This window comes from Labrus bergylta, chromosome 18 (genome assembly GCF_963930695.1).
Source record: "Labrus bergylta chromosome 18, fLabBer1.1, whole genome shotgun sequence".
Taxonomy (NCBI): domain Eukaryota; kingdom Metazoa; phylum Chordata; class Actinopteri; order Labriformes; family Labridae; genus Labrus; species Labrus bergylta.
Window position 1 is genome coordinate 3,663,427 of NC_089212.1, and position 19,691 is coordinate 3,683,117.

General features: G+C 40.5%; 1 protein-coding gene across 1 annotated transcript; it reads right to left on the minus strand.

Moving 5' to 3' along the window:
* Window positions 1–1,820: 1,820 nt before the first annotated feature.
* Window positions 1,821–18,562, minus strand: wdr43 (WD repeat domain 43). Its single transcript, XM_020641604.3, has 18 exons — window positions 18,325–18,562; window positions 17,352–17,486; window positions 16,931–17,052; window positions 14,652–14,772; window positions 13,554–13,672; window positions 13,330–13,432; window positions 13,114–13,178; window positions 12,853–13,012; window positions 12,206–12,292; window positions 11,931–12,044; window positions 10,436–10,585; window positions 10,026–10,112; window positions 9,787–9,818; window positions 9,557–9,620; window positions 8,194–8,307; window positions 5,294–5,360; window positions 3,454–3,515; window positions 1,821–2,914 (listed from the first exon to the last, which is right to left on the minus strand). Exons 1-18 carry the CDS (start codon window positions 18,529–18,531, stop codon window positions 2,774–2,776), a joined length of 1,950 nt encoding a protein of 649 aa, XP_020497260.1. The 5' UTR covers window positions 18,532–18,562; the 3' UTR covers window positions 1,821–2,773.
* Window positions 18,563–19,691: the final 1,129 nt, after the last annotated feature.

A 19,691-nucleotide genomic window follows, 5' to 3' on the forward strand; every position in this document is an offset into this window, starting at 1 on the left:
CTAAATCACTAAAGTGGTGCTGTGGCTCTGCAGAGCCTCCTCTTCCCCTCTGTCATAAAATACACCCCATTTTCCAAATTAGATCCTGATATTTTATATGATCACTGTCAGGCAGGTACACTTACAAGAAATAATGAGGAACAATTCTGGAGCAAAACTGCAAAAAACAAAGCCAACAAAAACAACAAGCACAGAGATGATTCCTGGGTGCAGCCTGTGTTATTTCTTTGCCTCTGTGTCTTTAAATTCACCTTCAAACCCCTCCACCTCACCTTCTCAGTTAATATTATGACTTAAAATACATTAGTGAAACAATCAAGAACATACCTTTATACACCTTTATATCCTGTGAAACCTCTGGACGTCAGGGTGGAGGATAATGTGGACACCTCGGCTAATAATAGACTTTTCGCCTATTTCCACTCTGTGCTAATAACACTAATGACGCCTCTGCAGAGTACACCATACAATGCAGTGCAGCAATTAGTGGCTTCTCCGGCTCCTACGTGTCAAAATGTGACCTGTGCAGAAAGGCGGTACCCTCTGCAAGAGATGTGAAATAAAAGTTTCTTCCCTCCTTTGAAAATTAGAACAAGTTTTTTATTCTTGTCTTAGGGAAATATGTGACGCATTCTTACACAACAACTTCACAAACTTCAATATAGAAGTGTTGCAATTTCTGCTTTTCGACTGGTACTTTGGTGTCTCAATATGGAAACACGGACTCTGCATAGACGTGTTTTAATGTCGATCTCTGTTGAACCGGTCCCAACAATCAATGGCTACAACATTTTACTAGATAACTGCAAATGACATGTGCCATTCAATATTTGAACTGAGTTTAAAATCAGGACAAAATGTGTTTTCATCCACGTCTGTAACATCATGAAAGTTGTGTATCTCTGCTTCCTCTGACTTCCTGAGTCGTCTTTTTCACAGTGGGTACCTGAAGTGAATTTTCTCAGTAGGAAACAAAATGTTTGGAAGTATTTCAGCACCGCATGAATCAGTGTCATCGATTGCATGGGAGACAGTCCCAAAGAGTTGACAAGATAGAGGACACAAAGGATGACGACAAACAACGACCGAGTCTACTTGTTACTCGTTTGTTAGTTTTATCTTAATGGAGTTAAGCGTGATCCTTACTGACATGTAATTACACTCGAGCAATATAGTGTCCTACAATCAAACAATATGGATTTATCTCCCATCAGGGGATTTTACCACAACATTTAGACAAGAATATATTTGGTGAAAATAGGCCATAGTGGTTGTATGGTGACATTGTCAACCATATTGGATGTAATGGTTTTTACACTATTGTAATTTACCAACTTTAATTGAATTCAGGGGATCAGACAAAACAGATATTCTGCTGATTTCTCCATTTTAGTTTATATAAAGTAAAGTGTTGTTCTGCCTATCCCACTTTTCAAGTTTCTGCCTTTCAAAAGTTCCTTTACTAACTTTGCACCGTGCTTATGGATTTATGCTGGGTTGTAGATATAACAATGAGTAAGGTCTTTTACCTCTTCCTTTGTGGAGTCTTGAGAACACATTTTTAATGAATCTGGACTAAACCAAGTGTTTGACAGCTTAAGAATTTGAAAGAAAAAAGTAATTTTACCTTCTGAAAACCCATAAACCATACCTGATATTTCCCCGATTATCCAATTTAGTCTAGAACACAAACAATAGGATCACAGCTTCAACGTGTTTCTCATAGTATCTGCTGAATTTGAATAAAGTGACTCTCCTGTTCAGCTTACCTGTATTAGACACAAAGTGTCATAAGGACTTTACTCCGCCCACCACACACAAACATTTGGAAAACCCATTTATTCACCTATTTGAGCAAAGTTCACATTTTCTTTTTTTCCCCCCTCAGTCGTCCCTGTGACCATGGGTTCAAGCAGTGGACATCAGGGCATGTCCAGAAACAAAAAAATGCACAGAAAAGATCAAGTTAAAACAAGAGGGCTGCAACAAATCAGGAAACAATAAAAAAAAGAACAGCATTCAGGAGACTTTACAGGAGTTCATTTAATCCCGAGGATTTCTGAAGGGAAACTGTAAAGGGAAGAGCTCATACAAACACTTCACTGTACATAGAGATTTACATGGTGTGGGGACATGATGTAAGGTCTGCCTGGTACGCCCCCCCTCCCCCCTGGATTGAGCAGTATTCTGTACAACTTAACAGCTGATATTGGACTGTGTGGGGTAAATCCCAGCTCCGTACCTGCACTGTGTTTGCATCTGTGTGTTCCAGACGGCCTGAACAGTAAGGTTAGAATAAATCAATCAAAGACAGACTGCTGCCTCATCTACTGTTAACCTGGTCGTATGACAGACTAAATACTATTTCTATTATATAACAATATAAAGATTGGAATGCAGACTGCAGTGGAAGCAAACTGGAACCTTATCAAATGACCTTTTCTGTCATGTTTTGATGCTGGGATGCCCAGACTGAAGTTTCCTTGATTTCATTTTGCTGAATGTTTTTTTGTATGACTCCCCAAAATGTTGCATGAGTTCCTCAAGACGGGGGAAAAGACAGGGCGTGACATGACCGACCTTGTGGCTTGAAATGTGGCGAGACAGGGGGCCTCAGCTGCCCACGTTTCAACATGTGTCCCTTGATTTTTTTGGGGGGGTAAAACCATACTTTGTTCTGGTAATAAAATCAAAAGCAGGAAAATAAAATGAAAGTATATATAACTCTTTCAGGTCCATTGTATGTATGGTTTCAATTTCTCCTTGTTCGGCCTCATTCTTCTTCACTTTCGTTTTCGTGATCCATGTCTTCCTCTCCGTTAGCTTTGGAATCTGTTCGGCTGTCTGGATCCTCCTCGTCTTCCTCCTCCTTGTCCTCCATTTTCTCCTCCATCGCCTCCTCCTCTTCCCAGTTCTGAAAGAGCAAAAAACAAATAAAAAATTGTTACAGAAATCAAAAATGTATAGTTGAATAAAGTCTGTAAATTTCAGCATGTTTTAAACAGATTGTATAAAAAAAAAGCCAATCCAGCAAGCCATAAGTGGAGCAAAAACAGTTAGAGCTCCCCCTACTGACTTGGTGCAGTATAGGTAATAAAGCCCACCTCCTCAATGTTAATCGATGGGACAGGTCATGGATCAAATTGTAAAAATCTAAGTACACATCAAATACATTTGGCTGAGTGGTTGTTTCCTTCATGTTGTTTATGCCCGCATGGCCATATAAAGAAGTTTAGTTTTGAGGTGCACGCATCCTGAAATTCTCTAGAACTTTTCAGGAGTGCATATGTGAAAACAGCTGTTTTTCACTTTTGTAAGACAGAAGGAGGTGGATAGTAACTGTTTCAAACAGCAGTAGGGGGCCACTTTGTCAAACTGTTGAGTCTCCTGTGAAACGTTAGCAATGGTAACACATCTAGGATCTGTATGACTGCTCAGTTTGTCATTACTTACATCCGAGTCCTCTTCATCTGGAAGACCTTCATCACCAGAGGCCTCGTCTTCATCAGATGATTCTGTAAAGAGAGCAAAGAAAAACAAATCCATTAGCTAGATTAGAGGGGGGGGGGGGTTAACAGGAGGGATGGTTGATATTTAAACATCTCAGCCAGGCATCTCAACAGAACATGACGTTTTCTAATCGGCTACAGAATCGTTTTTATATGCAAAGTAGTGCTGGGGAATGATCATCCTTGACAGTATGGAAGTTTCACAGATAAGAAAAAAAGGTTCAAGCTTAGGACTCATGTCGGCTGATACAAGAGTGTGGGGCTGAACTGGATAAAGTCAAAGTAACCGTTTCAAAAAGACAGGGGTGATGGTTGATGATTTCTCTATGGTAGTAGAGGTCCTCATCCATCCATGACTTAAGTCTCAGGAAAGCATATCTGATATCAAATAAGTGCACCTCATTACTGCTGTGCACACAGATTATGTTTATTGTTAACCAGTAAACCTGCACATGACACAACTATACTGTGGGAGATAATGGTGATTCTCAAGGCAGCAGACATGCTTGGTTTGAAACCCAATCCCCAAGAAGATAAACAGACAAATCATTTCATGGTGCCCAACGCTAAGGTTGTGATGATACAACAATTCTTAAATTATATTTCAAAAACAAATAATGATGTCACAATTGTTGGTAATTTCTTGTTCTGATTAAAATATTGCAATCAAAGTCCTCTTCATCTCTTTGTTTTAAGTGTAATCAAAGAAGTGAACAGTTTGTGCACAAGAAGTGTCAAAGTTAGAGTCTGAATGAAAGAGACAGTCATGTACAGAGATCCTGATCCAGCATGCATTAATGTAACTCACTAAAGTCTGATGTAGAGGCTTATTGTTACATTAAGCTTCAACCCTGCTCTACATATAAAGAGACCCAAATCTAATTCTGCATTTTGACAGACCTTTCAACAGCAGCTGTAATTATACCAGCACATGGTGCCAAAGTTTAATTAAAGTAGAATTAATGCTTCTCATATGAGCAAATAGCAAAACTATAATGGGCACAATGGTTGTTAGACACCCACTCAAAGCCAGATTCTCTAACATCTCGGACACAAATAGTGAGGCTTCTCGTCTCTGTCCAGCATCAGAGCCCGATGTTCAGCAGCAGCCTCACCGGACTGGAACAACCTCCAGTGCATCAGCTCCCTCTATGAACTTTTCTATTAATGAACCTTCACATCGCGGTCCACTGACGGGTATTGGAACACAAAAGCGCGGCTTAATTATTTCATGAAAGTCAATTTTCGATGTGGCTCAATAAAGCGTTTTATACAGTACGGTAATGAGAAACGAGAGCGAACAGAGCGGGGCCTTGTTGTGCCGCTCAAACAGGGAGGATTTGAACGCTGCTGGTCTGGTTGCCGGGCAACAGGAGTCGTGTTTGCGTGCGGTGCATCGGCAAGAGTGGCTGAGTGATGGGCAACACAACCTCTATAAATCTGACCCGGTTCAATGCGGCCATCGTGAGACTAATGACTTCAGGTGAATTGACAAGATAATAACTGTCAGTCAAAGTGATGAGAGTCAGCTGATCTGTGGTTTCAACAGGAGTGTGACCTGTTGCACTGCAGAAGGTCTCCAGTCAATTGTAAACCAGATATTGAGAGACTTAAATAAGGTCATGATTTATTTCTGTCAGCAGCCACACTGAATACTTACTGGGACAACTGGTGTACCTGAGTTATGAATGTACAGCAGAGAGATGTGACACCAGCAGAGGAGAAACAAAAACAGCTGAGACAGAGTGTAAAGAAAAAAAAAAAAAAAAAGATCAAACACTTACCCTCCTCATACACCAGCTTAGCTGTGTGGTCAACATCTGTAACCGTGTTGCTGTCACCTGTCGCCACCTAGTGGTAAAAGGAAAGAATTGTGTTAAAGCTCCACTGAAGGATTTGTGAAGATGATGACTCTGTGTTCTCTTTTTTTTATTAAATGCATCCTCACAACTGAAACTGGAGTTTTGTTTAACAAAGAACAAACTTTAAAATCTCACCACAAGAACCTGGTATTAAACTGGCTCAGGGATAGATTATTAATGCTCTTAGTATTCATGATTTTATGTTACAGGTTCTTTATCTGTACTTTTCATGAATTGTTATCATTAATAACTGTTGTAGCATCTCCCCTGACCTCGAACACATTCATACACACAAACACAGCTAAAGGCAACATTTTCTATTCTTCTTCTGTATTAGTTTTACACAAGTATAAAGCCTTGAAGCATATTTTCCCAACAAGCTCCAGTCAAGTTAGCTGCTGACAGACAAAGCAACAGAACCAGCAGCTGACGGAGAAGGACAGCTATTGTAGTTATTGAGTTGTTAAGACAGTTAACTTAGAAAATGTATGGATGCTTGATCCTTCCATTACTACCTCATCAAATGTACATTTAAGGTCAGTCGCTTTTTAATAAAAACAGTAGTGAAGCTCAATCATCACTTACGGGCCTCCATAAACACGTGGTGGTGACCGTGTCCGCAGAGAGCCTGTCCTCACCAGAATATAAGTAAGGCGTAGTGTTGTGTTTTTTTTTTTTAAAGACAGATGAGCACATCTACGTGACCAGGGCTGAGTCATTTGTGCAGTCTATTCATAATAAATCCAGCTGCAGAAAAACACACTCTCTGCTGGCTGCTTTATTTTTGCCTTACTTTTCTTAGTTTTTTTTTCAGTAGTTTTTTCTGAGTTGCAAAGGTGACGGACAACATCCTTTGGTATAAAATGGTATTGCATGTGAACGCCGGTTAAATGATAAACTATCGTACTGTAAAATTCTTAACGCCAATTAATCGATTAATCATTAACAGCCTGCGTTTCCACCAGTCACTGACGATGCACAGGTGAGTTTGGGAGTGGATAAAATTCAGCAAATTAGAGTAAATATATTCATAGTAAGGCGAAACACCACATGGAAAAAGCTAGTTCCTAAACGAGGGTGAACCATGCATGTTGAGCTGGTCTGCTTTCTGTTGGACAGGCAGATTCCAAACACTGTTGGTTAGCTCATGCTAGCTTGCTCAAATGATCGACTTTTCCTTCACGTAGATGTAACATTCTTAGTCAGCTTGCAGTGTAGGTAAAAGCTGTAAACATACACGCTAACCCTGCAGCAGGGCGTGTGCTTCTGGAGGCGACGAGCCAAGGAGGAGGGGCCCAATTTGAATATCGTGTTAAGCTGCAAAAAACAATGCTACTGTACTAGAGTAGTAGAATAATTTATACCCTTAAGAACCAATCCCCACTGCCTACACATTTGCTCATTAGGCCACAGATTCTCTTTGGTTATGTTGTCACTCACCTAATCCAGTTTGAGTTTGTGAATTTTTACTAAACCTCAATCTGACTGTGGAGATAAGCAAAGCCATGACCCTGATCTGCTGTCACAAAGACTAGGCTGTTGTTATGATTGCTGTCTAGAAAGATGCTTTACATTTCTCACCACACTGTCGTCTCGCGAAGCCTTTGAATGATTCTGAAATTGGAGGTTGAATGTGAATCTGTTCACTTTGATAAACAAATCACAATCCACTCAAGAAATGTGATGAGAGCTGTTTTCTACAAGGTCACAGCTATGAATGGTACAATAAGCATCCTTGTGGGGCAGCTGTGCCCGAGGCTGAGGTGGAAAGCAAACGTCTAAACTCAAGGTGAGAAACAAAGCAAGCAGAAGACTGCTAATGTGTTCGTTTTTAAGTTTGATTAAAATAATAGTGCAGGCTGTCATAAATACACCCAATCATGTGTGAGAGAAAATGTTAACTACCTACGTTAGTTAGTAAAACATATTTCACCAGAAAAGCAGACTGTGTATCTGTAGTTTGTTGAAACAGACTTTAATGGCTGGTTCTGTTAATCCTATGATGTCATGGATTACTAGAAAGTCTGAGAGTATTTGCTAATTTTCTCTGTTGTATATCTGCACTTTTGTTTTCTCGTAAAGCAAAGACAAAGTAGCATGGCACGCTGTATACTGTAGGAAACCAGGCTGAAAATAACCCTTCATTGTTCATCATTCCCGAGGCCATATCATCATCAGTGCTCGTTCTCTCCAAAACAAGTAACTCTCCTGTCCATTAAACCAATTAAAAACACCTCATAGATCTAACGTATCTAATCTAAATCTAACTACAGTCCCTTTGGTGACCTACAGCGACGAGAAATTAAAATCAAGAAAGTCAGTCAACATTGCTTCACTGACTGACCGCCAGCAAGAGCTCACAGGATAGTGAAGCAGTTAAAGGTAAAACTAAAGAAAAATTAAAGGTAAGACTCATCTCGGCTGATGAAAAAGAGGCAATGAACCAGAATAATAAAATGCTTTATATTAAAAAGCCAAATGTGATCCAACTGAGTCAGTCAAGCTGTGAAGGTTTCCTATTTCACTTGAACAGACGGTACGTTTTCTACTGCACAAACTGTACAGGGAAAACACATTAACCTCTAATATAATTTGCTCCATGAGCACCCACAGTCGACGGTTTGAGCTGAAAGACATCTCCTGTTTGCTGAGAGGATTTGTCTCAGAGTTCCATTTCAAACAGACGACATTTTGCACTCTGATGGTACTTTTGGCCACATCATCGAGGAGGGGATCTAAGCAACCTCTACCATTCAATTCATTCTTCCACCATCACAGTGAAAGGTAAAATAAAGTATTATTTTGAACAGGATGACACCTACCTGCGTCGTTAGGAGATACAGCTTCCCGTGCAGCTTCGTCAGCTTGTGGAACATCTTCACTCTGCTCTCGATCATGTGATACAGAACTCCCAGCTGGGTAACCAGGTCTGGCAGCTGTGAGATACACAGATGGATCAGTTAAAGGTAAATGCATTTCAGCGCCGGATAAACACAACAAGGGTGTACAACTCCTCCATAAAACAATGCCCTCCTGATGCATATTAGAAGAGCGGTCGACTCATTTCACCTTTAAACCGCTGACAACAGTTCATAGAAAGTCTAAAGTAAGTCTGGGCCCTCTTTGTACATAGAACAGCGAGTATAAGAGGTTTCTATTTCTGCTGAGATATTAATTGTTCTTAAAAATGATTTATCACATTAGTTACTACAGAGAAAGACTTCATTTACGCATTTCCTTTTACCACAAAGATACTCGACCTGAAAACTCAGGATATGCTGTTCTAAAACCGACTGTACTCATCTGCAAGATTGTGAAATTGTTTACAAACCATGGTGAGCTCATCCTTTATGATACAAAATTCACATTAAAGTACAAAAAAACTCAGGTGAAGGTAAATTCCTGTTTTCAGCATGGAGGAAATCTGTCAATGGAGTCTGGTGGTAGTGCAGAAAGTGTTGAAATGGCCATTTCTGGTTATAGAAAAATCTTACTTTTTTAACACAAGGTCCAAATCATTAGCTATTTTATTCCAAAATATTGTTAAACATTTGGAGGGGCCCTCAGACCCGAGAGCCAAGACCTCTTAGTGGATGTACTTTGGCAACAACCAAAAGGGGTCAACTCGAATATTACAGACTATCTCATAGCTTCAAGTGGAGGCCATGTACTGTAGAAATCTCTGAACTATCTATAAAGATTAGGCTGAGGTGTTAAAATAGTTGCTATACCCTCGAATGGGACTTGCATTAGGTTACGTTAGGGTTCACTCTTGACAAAATCAACTCTGATCCAAATGATCCATGTGATGGACTTGCACATGATTTGTTGGGGCTATGGTAAAGGTAAAAGGGTACCCAGAGATAAACAGGTTTCTTTATCTTTGAGCATAAATAAATGTGCAATATAAATGGAAATGAAAATGGCAGTGGTGGAGTTAGTGACCGTATAAATGTTGACAGAAGGTAGAAGCACACACAGAAGCATGCTAGGTGTGTGTATGTAAGTTTTGTTGTTTGCACGGCGGCCGTGTCTCAATGTTTTGGGAGTCACCAACACACTACAGAGAGCCTAAAGTGTACATCTGAGCAGGAGGGATTACAGTAGAAGCCAACAAACATTAAAACAAGTCTGGAGGCTTTATATCAGCAGTACATGCATAACACGAGGCCAGTGTGGACTCACCGATGCCAGATATGATGTGTGGTGCATGAGCACAGCCTTGAGCCACCGTACCATTAACACTGCCCTGTAGGAGGAAAGAAACACGACCATCACAAACACATGACAGAACACACTGTTCTAAATGGGAAAGGAGAACATTGCACATACACACATTGTCTGAAAGGTAATATCAAATGTGCACAAACACATTTAACTAAAGAAAACAGAATGCCTGCTGAGCTTCGACTTACGTGAAAGGATGCCCTTGGAGCCTCTTTGTGATCTACAGAAAAGGAGATGAAGCGCTGGTTAAAGGCTGCGAATAGAGTTTACAAAACTTCACTTCTGAACTGTGTGACAACATTTTTGCGGAGGTCAGTGCAGCTCAAAGAAGTCTGGTTTTCAAACAACAAGACGAAGAGACTTGACATTTTTAGAGTATGCAGTTGTTGGTGTTTTTTTGGTTCATCTCACAGGAACTTGAACTCACCTCTTCCACTAAAGGCAAGACAGCAGGGAGGGGTAACCGAGCAACCGTTTTCTTTATCACCACTTCTTTGCGAGTTTGAAAAACTTTCTGCAAGAGGGAAAGGAATAAAAACAGCCATTAAAATATGATCGTTTATAGACAGAGGTTCCCAGGGCGAGTTTAAAATTCATGACGTCCAGGTCAGCTTGCTTAATGGAAAACTTGAATATTCAGACTTGGTTTGAATGATGCTTTGGGAATTGAGTTTAAATGTGCATGCACAAATCATTCAAAGTTTTGCCTGCTGGAACATTTTCCGGTTTAACTTTCTGAATGGCTGATGAGCAGAATCGAGGGGAATTCATCAAGTTTATATCTTACAAAAGTGAATGTTTGATTCCAGATCGGAAACTGTGAGGAACAACTCTTACATTGAGGATGTTGGCGTCGCTGCTCTCCAGGCCCTGCACCAGCAGAACTGCAAAGTTGTCCGTCTGTAAAGAGGCGGTCCCTTTAGGCGCTCCCTTCACAGCAGAGACTGTGGACAGGTCGATTTCACCGAGTCGCTCTGCTATCGACAACTGCAGAACAGAGGTGTTGGGGGGGAATGGGAAGATGTCAGATCAGGCTGTTAATTCCGATTTAAGATTCAGTATAGAAAAATATTACACTGAACAGATTTAAAAACTGTTCAACATTAAAAAAGGATTTGAGAAGTCAATTGTTTCATTAGCTATTAAAATGGAGCGTGTGCAAGTTGCTGATGAAAGTAGGCAACAAGGTAAATGAATGATATCTCAGACAACTACAAAATGAATCAAAGCTTATTTCAACCTACTTCAAAATCCCAACTTTATGGACTCACATTTTCAGAATTGCAAGTGAAAACTGTACCTGACATTACACACATGGATATTGGACGTTGAATTCTGACTTTGTCTACTATCAGATTGTCAGGCTTTTTATTTGTCAAACAGCCCTTGGAAGAAAGCCGTTTATGTCAGACTATGATGTTGAAAACGTGATGACCGCTCCAGTTGCAGTATACCTGCGTGAACATTTCTATTGTGTTCATGGAAGTCCACAACATGCAGTTTCTGTGAGTTTCTGTCACTTTGTGTTGTTTGAACCCTTACTAGCTACAGTACGCTAGTTGAGCAATGAGCCTGCAGTGAAAGTTGTGAGGTACGGAACCACCAGTCGTACAACCCACCTCCGCTGTCCTACAAGCTTTAAATGTCACAGTTTTCTTTAAATGTTTGATTATGACCTACTGAGGGGAAAATTATGTTATTAAGTCATGCAGCCAGCCTGCTCTGTATCGCTTTTTTCCCCCAGCACAGCTTGTAATAACCAGTGAATGGGGATGAATTACCAATCCTGTCAGGTGGCGTGCAGTGTGTGATAGCAGTGGCTGCACTCCACTCTGGTATACGAGTGTGTGTAGTGTTTGAGACACAGCACACTTTATCAATGGAAAAAATAGGTATTAAAAGTGCATCATACACTGATTCTACAGTTCCTACTTCCTGGATTATGTTGAACCTACTCTGGCAGGAGCCTTCAGGGGTTGTAACCCCCGTGCTCCCTCACACAGTGGTAAATACTTTCTATGCTGGCTGCACGCTCCAAAGTCATAAATAACACTCTGCCTGTGAGATCTATTCATTTACTGCCTGTCTCATTTTTCTATTTAAGAAAAAAAGAAGAGGGGTGAAAGTCTGGACACATCCTCGTGTTCTATATTTATCAAGACCTGAAAACCACTCCAGTCAAGTGTAATATTTTTCTATACTGAAATCATCTGCTGCCTTAAGCCCACAAAGCAAACCGTAAGAAGTCTGAAGGACTCTGAAGTCTGAGCCAAAGAAGCCATCAGAATAAGAAACAGAGACGTAGTGAACAACAGTGGAGCGCTCTCTGTACCTCTTTGGTGTCTGTGTCTTTTTTCCTCTTCTCCGTTCCCTTGACTGGTCCTTGATGACCGGGAAGCCCTGGGACCAACACTTTGCTCTTGGCGTTGACGATTGGGGTTTTCACCTGGAATGGGAAACATGTTGGTTGTCATCTTCAGGCACAGAATAAATTAGCTAAAGGGGAACATGACTGGAAACTTAAGGTTTGAAGGAACATGCCCAGAATACACCAGCCCTCTTGATTGATATTTTTAAAAAAAGAAAAAAGTAAGACTTGATTGTTACCTTGGAAACAGTGGTTTCCATGGAAAGAGACAAGGTGGTCTGAACATCCCGGGTCAGGCAGATGTGTCTCTCTGCGGTGTTGATCTCCTGGAGAGATGGGAGGAAGAATGACAGGTGAATCGAACGTGTCATCACTAAGAATAACACAAAAACATCTGGATTTAAAAATTCAACCGTCAACAGAACGACATGAGGTGCTCAAAGAAAATGACAGTTAAAGGAAAACCATTTCAATTTGTCATACTGCGTGATGTTTTACACCTATCATATCTCCTTAGTGACTCATTGGTGAGTTGTGGATTAATCTGTTCATTAAATCTCCTCATCATGAAGCTTAAATATAAAATCATTTTGGTCAAAATAAAAGCGCTTCATACTAAATTACACTTTTTAAATACAGTGAAAAAAAACTCTGTGACCTTTGATCTCTTAAAATAGAAGATTGTATTTAACAAACCACCACGTTTCTGATATTCTCAAAAAAAAAAAAAACATAATTTCTTCTAATGGGGAAAAATAAAATGGTAATAACCTTACTACACAAGTTTATTTATTTGTTCTCCAAAGTAACACCAGAGTACAACCTGTAAAGAACAGTGAGCACCATGGTTTGCACAGCTTGATTATAATAAAGGTGAAGTACTGACCACTCTCTCCACGACCGGCTGAAGGTGGTTTCCGTACGTCAGCAGCACGCTCCGTGTATCAGCTCCGAGAGCGGCGGCCAGAAGCGGGATCGGCATCGGGGAGTCTTTTGTGTCTGACATCTGCACCGTACATGAGGGTGAAAACGGCTTCTTACAGGGCCTGCAGGGACAGATGTTTAGACAAGACACTTCATGAGCACAGGAAGTAGTGAATAAAGAAAAAGAGTGTGTCTGATGAGACCGAGTGTTTCAAAGACTCACCCATTTAAAAAGTGCTCAAAGAGATGCATCTGTCCGTCCTTACACACCACTGCCATCCTCACAGCCTGTGACAAACAGAGCACACACACACATTCAGATAAGTTATAGAAGGTCACATAAATCCACAAAATAAAGACATCATGGCGGCGTGCCTGCAAACATCTCACATGCATCATTATAGCCTGAATTCACACTAAGACATTTCTCCTTTCTGACCTCGTCCTTGCTGTTGGACGAGACGATGTCGATGTGTTGAGGCTCGTCCGTCAATGTGAAGGAAACAACCGAGTTCTTGTCCTTGCCATCTTCTCGTACTTGCCTATAGAGAGATAACTTCATATCAATTCTACAAACGTAAGCATGCGGTTTACAACCTGCCAGGAGAGCAGTCCAGTAACTCTGACTGGAAATGTGCACCGACTGGTCAGTGTGAAACCTACCAAACACTAAGAAGACGATCATGTGCAGCGCCAGACAGGAAGTAGAGGCCGTTGCTGTCGGGAGGTCGCGTGGTGGCAAAGCAGAGGGTCGTCACAGCTGTGGAGTGGCCTGTGAACTTCTGCAGGGAGAACAACCGGGACAAAGGCAGGACAGATTAAATCTACTCTGCTAAGAGGTCAGACTGATGTTTGACAGGAAAAAACCGTCTTTGTTTCTCTAAATTAAAATCGTCTTAGATTCTTCAAAGTTCCATGTCCAACCAGAGCGCCCAAACCTTTAATCCTAAAAACAACTTCACAGGGACTTTGAAGTTCTCTTCATCCTGTCGTTCTCTACATACACAACAATGTTTTGAAACCCCAAAGTTTAGGCTGAGAAGTCTACTGACATAGGAAAACGAGACAGCCCTTAACTATCTTTTTGGCGGCCATTTTGAATCATTTTGGGGATTTCACCCACAGACTCAATGCTCATTAAGCCCCTGAACTTCATACTTAGATATCTAACTCAATGCAAGTATCGGAGCACTACGAACAAATAAATCCAAACACATTGGTTCTGGACTCAGAGTTGAAAATAGATCATGCTATTGATTCATCAGAATAGTAAAATAATTGAAGTTACATTTATTTGAAGGGCTGCATCAAAAAAAACTATTAATATCGATCATTTAAGTGTTGGTCACTGATTTAACAATCGCGTCGGTGTGTCAAATTATTATCAAGTCATTCACTGCATCTCAGAGCTGTTCACAGCACATGCAGACTGTTGTCATTTTGAATTAATCTTGTTATTTTTAATCAAGGACTTTTATCTGATTCATCGAAACAAATACAAATAAAACCGCTCAATGATTAGTCCCAGTTATGGGACCTTTGAGGTTAAAATAAAGTCCTCTGAACTTAATGTAGGGGCTTTTTAGAGGATTTTGGATTACTTGGTTACATCTAGAGTTCAGTGCATGACCACGTCAGTGCCAGTAACAACAAATGAGATCAAAAAGCATAAATAAGCACATTGACATGAAACCCCAGAACAGTTGGCCGAGGCTGAATAAATCTTCAAATATAAATGAAAAGATTCCAGACAATACTCACCCTGTACACCTCCTTGGTGTCCAAGTCCCACATCTTGATAACCTGACCGGCTGAAAGCAGCAGTTTGCCATCAGGGCTCACACACAGACTGCTCACTGCTGCACGGTCGGCCTTCCACCTACTGTGGAAGAAACGCAAAAACAACTGTGAGATCATGAGAGTATACATTTAGGGGGAAGGCTTATCAAACAGGAGTTTGATAAGCTAAAGATATCATTAAGGTGTGACCTGCGGTGTAAAAGAGCTTTGAGTAGTCAGAAGACTAAAAAAAGCACTATACAAGTCCATTTATTTCATTTGTAGCCTTGATCTCCACAATGCATACTCGACACTAAATACTGGTACAGCTAGTTTCATTGATAATTATGGACTTGCCAAAGTAACCATGCCTTTATACTTTTGTTCGACTAAGTCTCAGTGTGTCTCAACCGAAAGTCAAGGTTCACTTCCGGCTGCATGTTCAAATGTCTTAAAGGCTTTATATGTGATTGTTCACACTTAAATGTAATATAAATCAAGTATCTCCTCTGAAAATAACTCTGAGTCATGACTGTCTACAATGGGTGTAACACCCGAGTCCCACTGTCTGTGATGTTTTCAGAGTTTTCAGAGTCCTATCTTCAGTTTGTTTACATCGGCGGGACGGCCGGCTGACTCCTCCCCTCATGTATAAAAGTTGTTTAATTGAGGGACTAGAGAAAAGAAGAATAACATACTGTACTCACTGCTTAACTGTGTTTCTAGATCACGCTCATTTCAGGTAAATTTACATGCAGTGTGAAGATACCAGCATAATAAAGATCACTAGCATTAGCATGCTAACACAACAATGCAGCGCGAGTTGTTTTGGTTTCATGCTGGTGCTCAAGGGCGACATCTGCTGGATCAAAAAAATCACATAAAAAGCCTTTAAAGAAAGACACCGACTCGCAATCTGGTCCCACTGCTACACAAGCCATGTCTATGAATGGGATGAGTTAATACTGATGGGCATTTTACATAACATCCTCTGCTGGATCAATGTGACATGTAGCGTAAAAGCAGGATTGAACAGACTGCAGACTAGAAGAGGGATCTACGAGTCCAAATCCATTTACTCTTTTCCCTGAAGACAACCTATAGTGTGTGCTATGAGCTGAAGGTTTCACAAAAATCACTGCATCACACTTTAAGAAGGTTTCTGATGTTTTACTGGCTCTGACCAGGATTTTCACCAATTGCTCATTAAGTTCACTGATTTAGAAATCTGTCACTAATTGATTCTAAAACAGCAAGAGGTGAATGGCTGATACATAGACGCTCTACAGATTGTGTCAGTCAGATATGTCAAAAGCATTAATCAGATAACCAAAACTTCCAAAATGTCCCTGCTGCTTCAGAAAGGACCTCATTCACTTAAGCTTTCAGAAAGTTTGGAAGCTAAACTTGATGACGAGGGAGGGAAATAATTAAGAAACAATGAGATGTGCACTAAAAAAAGAATGTTCATAATATGAGAATATTCACACCTGACTCCAGGTAATAAATGGATTACACACATGAAAAATCCTCAGTGACACTGGGCTTCACTCCACCACAGTGTCCTAAAATATTTTATATTTAGGCTTAATGGACAACAAATCATCAACGACTGTTAGAGATTATCTTTGACAGATCCAAAAGAGGTGAGACCTGCCATGACGGAAAATTCAGTATTTTCTAGAAAGTTTTAAGAAGATTGTGAATGACTATGGATTCATGTAAATTACATCATCACTATTTAACACATCTTCTGTCTTAGAGACAAACTAAATACTGAACATCGTCACACTTGCAGTGGTCAATGTGTCAAAGAAAATCTGACCCCTCATTTTCTCTTCATCTGAGCTGATCAGGGGTACGGTGGATTCTCTCTCGCTCTTTAGGTTAGAGGTTTTGTTATGCTCCACATGTTGAAGTGTCTTTGGGCAAGAAACTGGACCTCAAGATGTCCCCAAATAAAAAGCCATGGGTGTAAACGTGAGTAGTAATGATGAGTATCACTCACTCAGTGTGAATGTAGCATGTTCTGTAAATGTGCTTTGAGTGGACAGAAGACTAGAAAAGCGCTCTATAAGTGAAGTAGATTTACTAATTAAACTATCATCAGTTCAGTTTGAGTTCTAACAAGAGGATAAATGTCACAAATCTGTTTGAAATAAAGTCAGTTTGAGACGCTGGTCTCATTCATAAACAGAAAGCTCGCCTATATTTACATTTATATATTTCCATTGTGTATTTCTGTCTAAAGAATCACTGACCTTCTTGGTTTGCCTGTCTGCAGGTCCCACTCTATGATGTTTGTGTCATCTGAGCCGCTGTATAATAAACTGTCATCAGGGTGCCACTGGACACAATTCACTCCTCCACTGTGGCCTCCATCCTGACAGGGACAGAAAATGTGAGAGTGAGCAGCAGTTAAACAGGATTGTCCTGTACATTATAACTAAACAATGCAATTATTATGCTTTATTTACTGATAAAGTTGTATGTTTAATTTCTGATATTTCTATCGTAATGTACAAGGATTTGAAAGATTTTAGCAAGTTCTGGATTCGTGCTAAAGGCTAAAGCATGGCACAGATTGGGAACCCCTGATGAATGAAAAAGCTCTCGTTGTAGTTGTAACTGTTCTGCAGGATACAATGCATGAGCCATGTTGTGTTCAGTGTTCAGACTCACCAGAGTACAGTGCAGCGCTCCCTTTGCTGTACTGTAAATGAGAACAGTACCCGCTGCTGTGCCCATCGCCAACAGGTCTGCCTTCTCCTCCACCTGTCCTGCCTCCGATTTCCTCTTCTTCCTCTGAGGTCCCTCCTGGAAGCACATCTTTCATGTTACCTTTTCTTTGACCCCAAATACAATAACCAGACTAAGAGGTGTGTTGGTCACACTAACACACGTACAGTAGGTAACTTGTAGTAAGATTTCAGTCTCTTCACTAATTTCACTTTCTTCACCTGCACAATGACAGTAAATAAAGCAAAGTGGTGTCTTTCAACTGGCTGTTACTAAATGTTCCTTTAAAAGCGAGAAAACTTAACAAACAGGTCAAACGTGGACAGTACGACTGTGAAAAACATCTCGGACACAACATACTGACAGTATAAAAACACACGTATGATTCAGTTTTACTTTCCCCCCGTTATAGTAACCTTTAAGAAAATGCCACACAAAGTAAAACTTCTCGAGCCTCTCCTTTCAGAAGTGTCATGGAGGCACACAGGCTTCAGCAGCTTCGGGCCAATTATTATTATTATACGACTTTGCAAACAGCAGACCAGTCTAAGCATAATACGAAACATTTGGGTCTATTTAATTAGGCAAATGTTAATATTTTATCGAGCTTGTTTAACCTACAGTATCCAATTTAGACATTTCCCATGTTTTCTGAATACCATGTGGGACCAACATGTGCGTCCTGCGCAGCTGGTGAAGCTAACAGCTAACATGCTAAACAAATCTGTCATACAGGAGAAAGCTTCTGCATTAGCATACAGCAGCAGGGTATGCGCTTTATGAGGAATATACTTTGTGACTATTATTTTGTTAGGCTATGTGTACCTCTATATTTAAACTATATCTCAGACAGTTTGCTAAGGCCTTGCTAGCAGCTGTAGCTAACAGCAGGGATACCCAGAGCATACGTACGTACCTTGACTGTCCGGCATGGTCCCCAAGCTATGCAGATACAGGTGGCGCTCAAATGAGCTGAAGGCACATATTCTTGATGAAGTGTTTTACTGTCTGTGTTCCAGATGCGCAGTCTGCCATCCTGGGCACACAGCGCTAAGTACTGTCGTGATTTAGGTGAAAAGGCGCAGGGTAGCTGCAGTGAAGAGCTGCCTCCATCGGCCGCCATTTCTGAAGCACTGCTTGAGTCTGCGTGCGTGGTTTACACGAACCACGTGTGGCCATCTGAGGACATGCGCATTAGAGACGTCGGCGGCTCCGCCCCTCCCATTGGATGCTGCTGCCGCGGAGACAACAAAGTATCCGTCGTGATGCCTTCAAAGCCTCCTCGTAGCGACGGAATAGCTTTTTTTTCTCTCGGTAATTAGGAGAGATTGGGGATTCCTTTGCGTTGCACAAGTGGCGTTTTATGCATGTGGTTTTACCCAGTGTGGTTTTTAAGGTCATTTGTAACTCTCACGACACAAAACAATGATTTTCCGTTTCAAAAGACTCTCCACAATGTAATAAACGTGCTGTCTCTGTAGGGTTTTCAATATGTGCATGATCATCACTTGACTTTTCCAGAGAGATTTAATATGAAGGTTTAAATATTCTAATTAGACTGATTCACTCTAAGCAGTGTTACGACTAGCCACTGCTGATTTATTTTACTCAACACAAAACATCCTAACTCTCATCCTTAGGGTCTGTTTGTAAAAAAAAAAAAAAAATGTCTAGGTCCTCTGCTTTATAATGTCCAAGGCTAGGCTCCCTGAATATGTTCTTTGTGTGTTTTTTCTCTCTAAAGAAACGTATCATGAATCGGTGAGAAACTGTTCAACAAAGAAGCTGTAAAGAATGATTACTAGCATTACCTGTCTTTCTGCATGTGAGTTCAGGCGACGTTTAAATATTATGGCTTATTTCAACAGCTTCGTCTATTCTAACCATAGACTGTAAAAATAACCCAATCAACATGAAACTGTTGATCTGTTAATACAACAAACAAATAGACTTGTATAGAATAGTTTTATTGTAATAGTTCACAGCCGAAAAAGTTGAAAGTTGAAATCGAAAATATTGAATGAGCTCATGTGTAACATCTGCTTTATCTATGGCTTGCAGTCAAATAAACTTGAGTTAAAACAACACAATTTCCATTAAAGTCCTATACTGTAATAGCCTAGTAGAAATACAGAGTGGCACAAAGGTTCAAATTGGCCATACTTTTAATCTTTCCATAATAGCACTGGCTTATTTTTAAATCTGAACCTGAAAAATCGTATTCACTCTTTATTAGCTTTCTTTACTTTCTCCTCCCCCCAGTCTCTGAGCATCTCTCCGTAA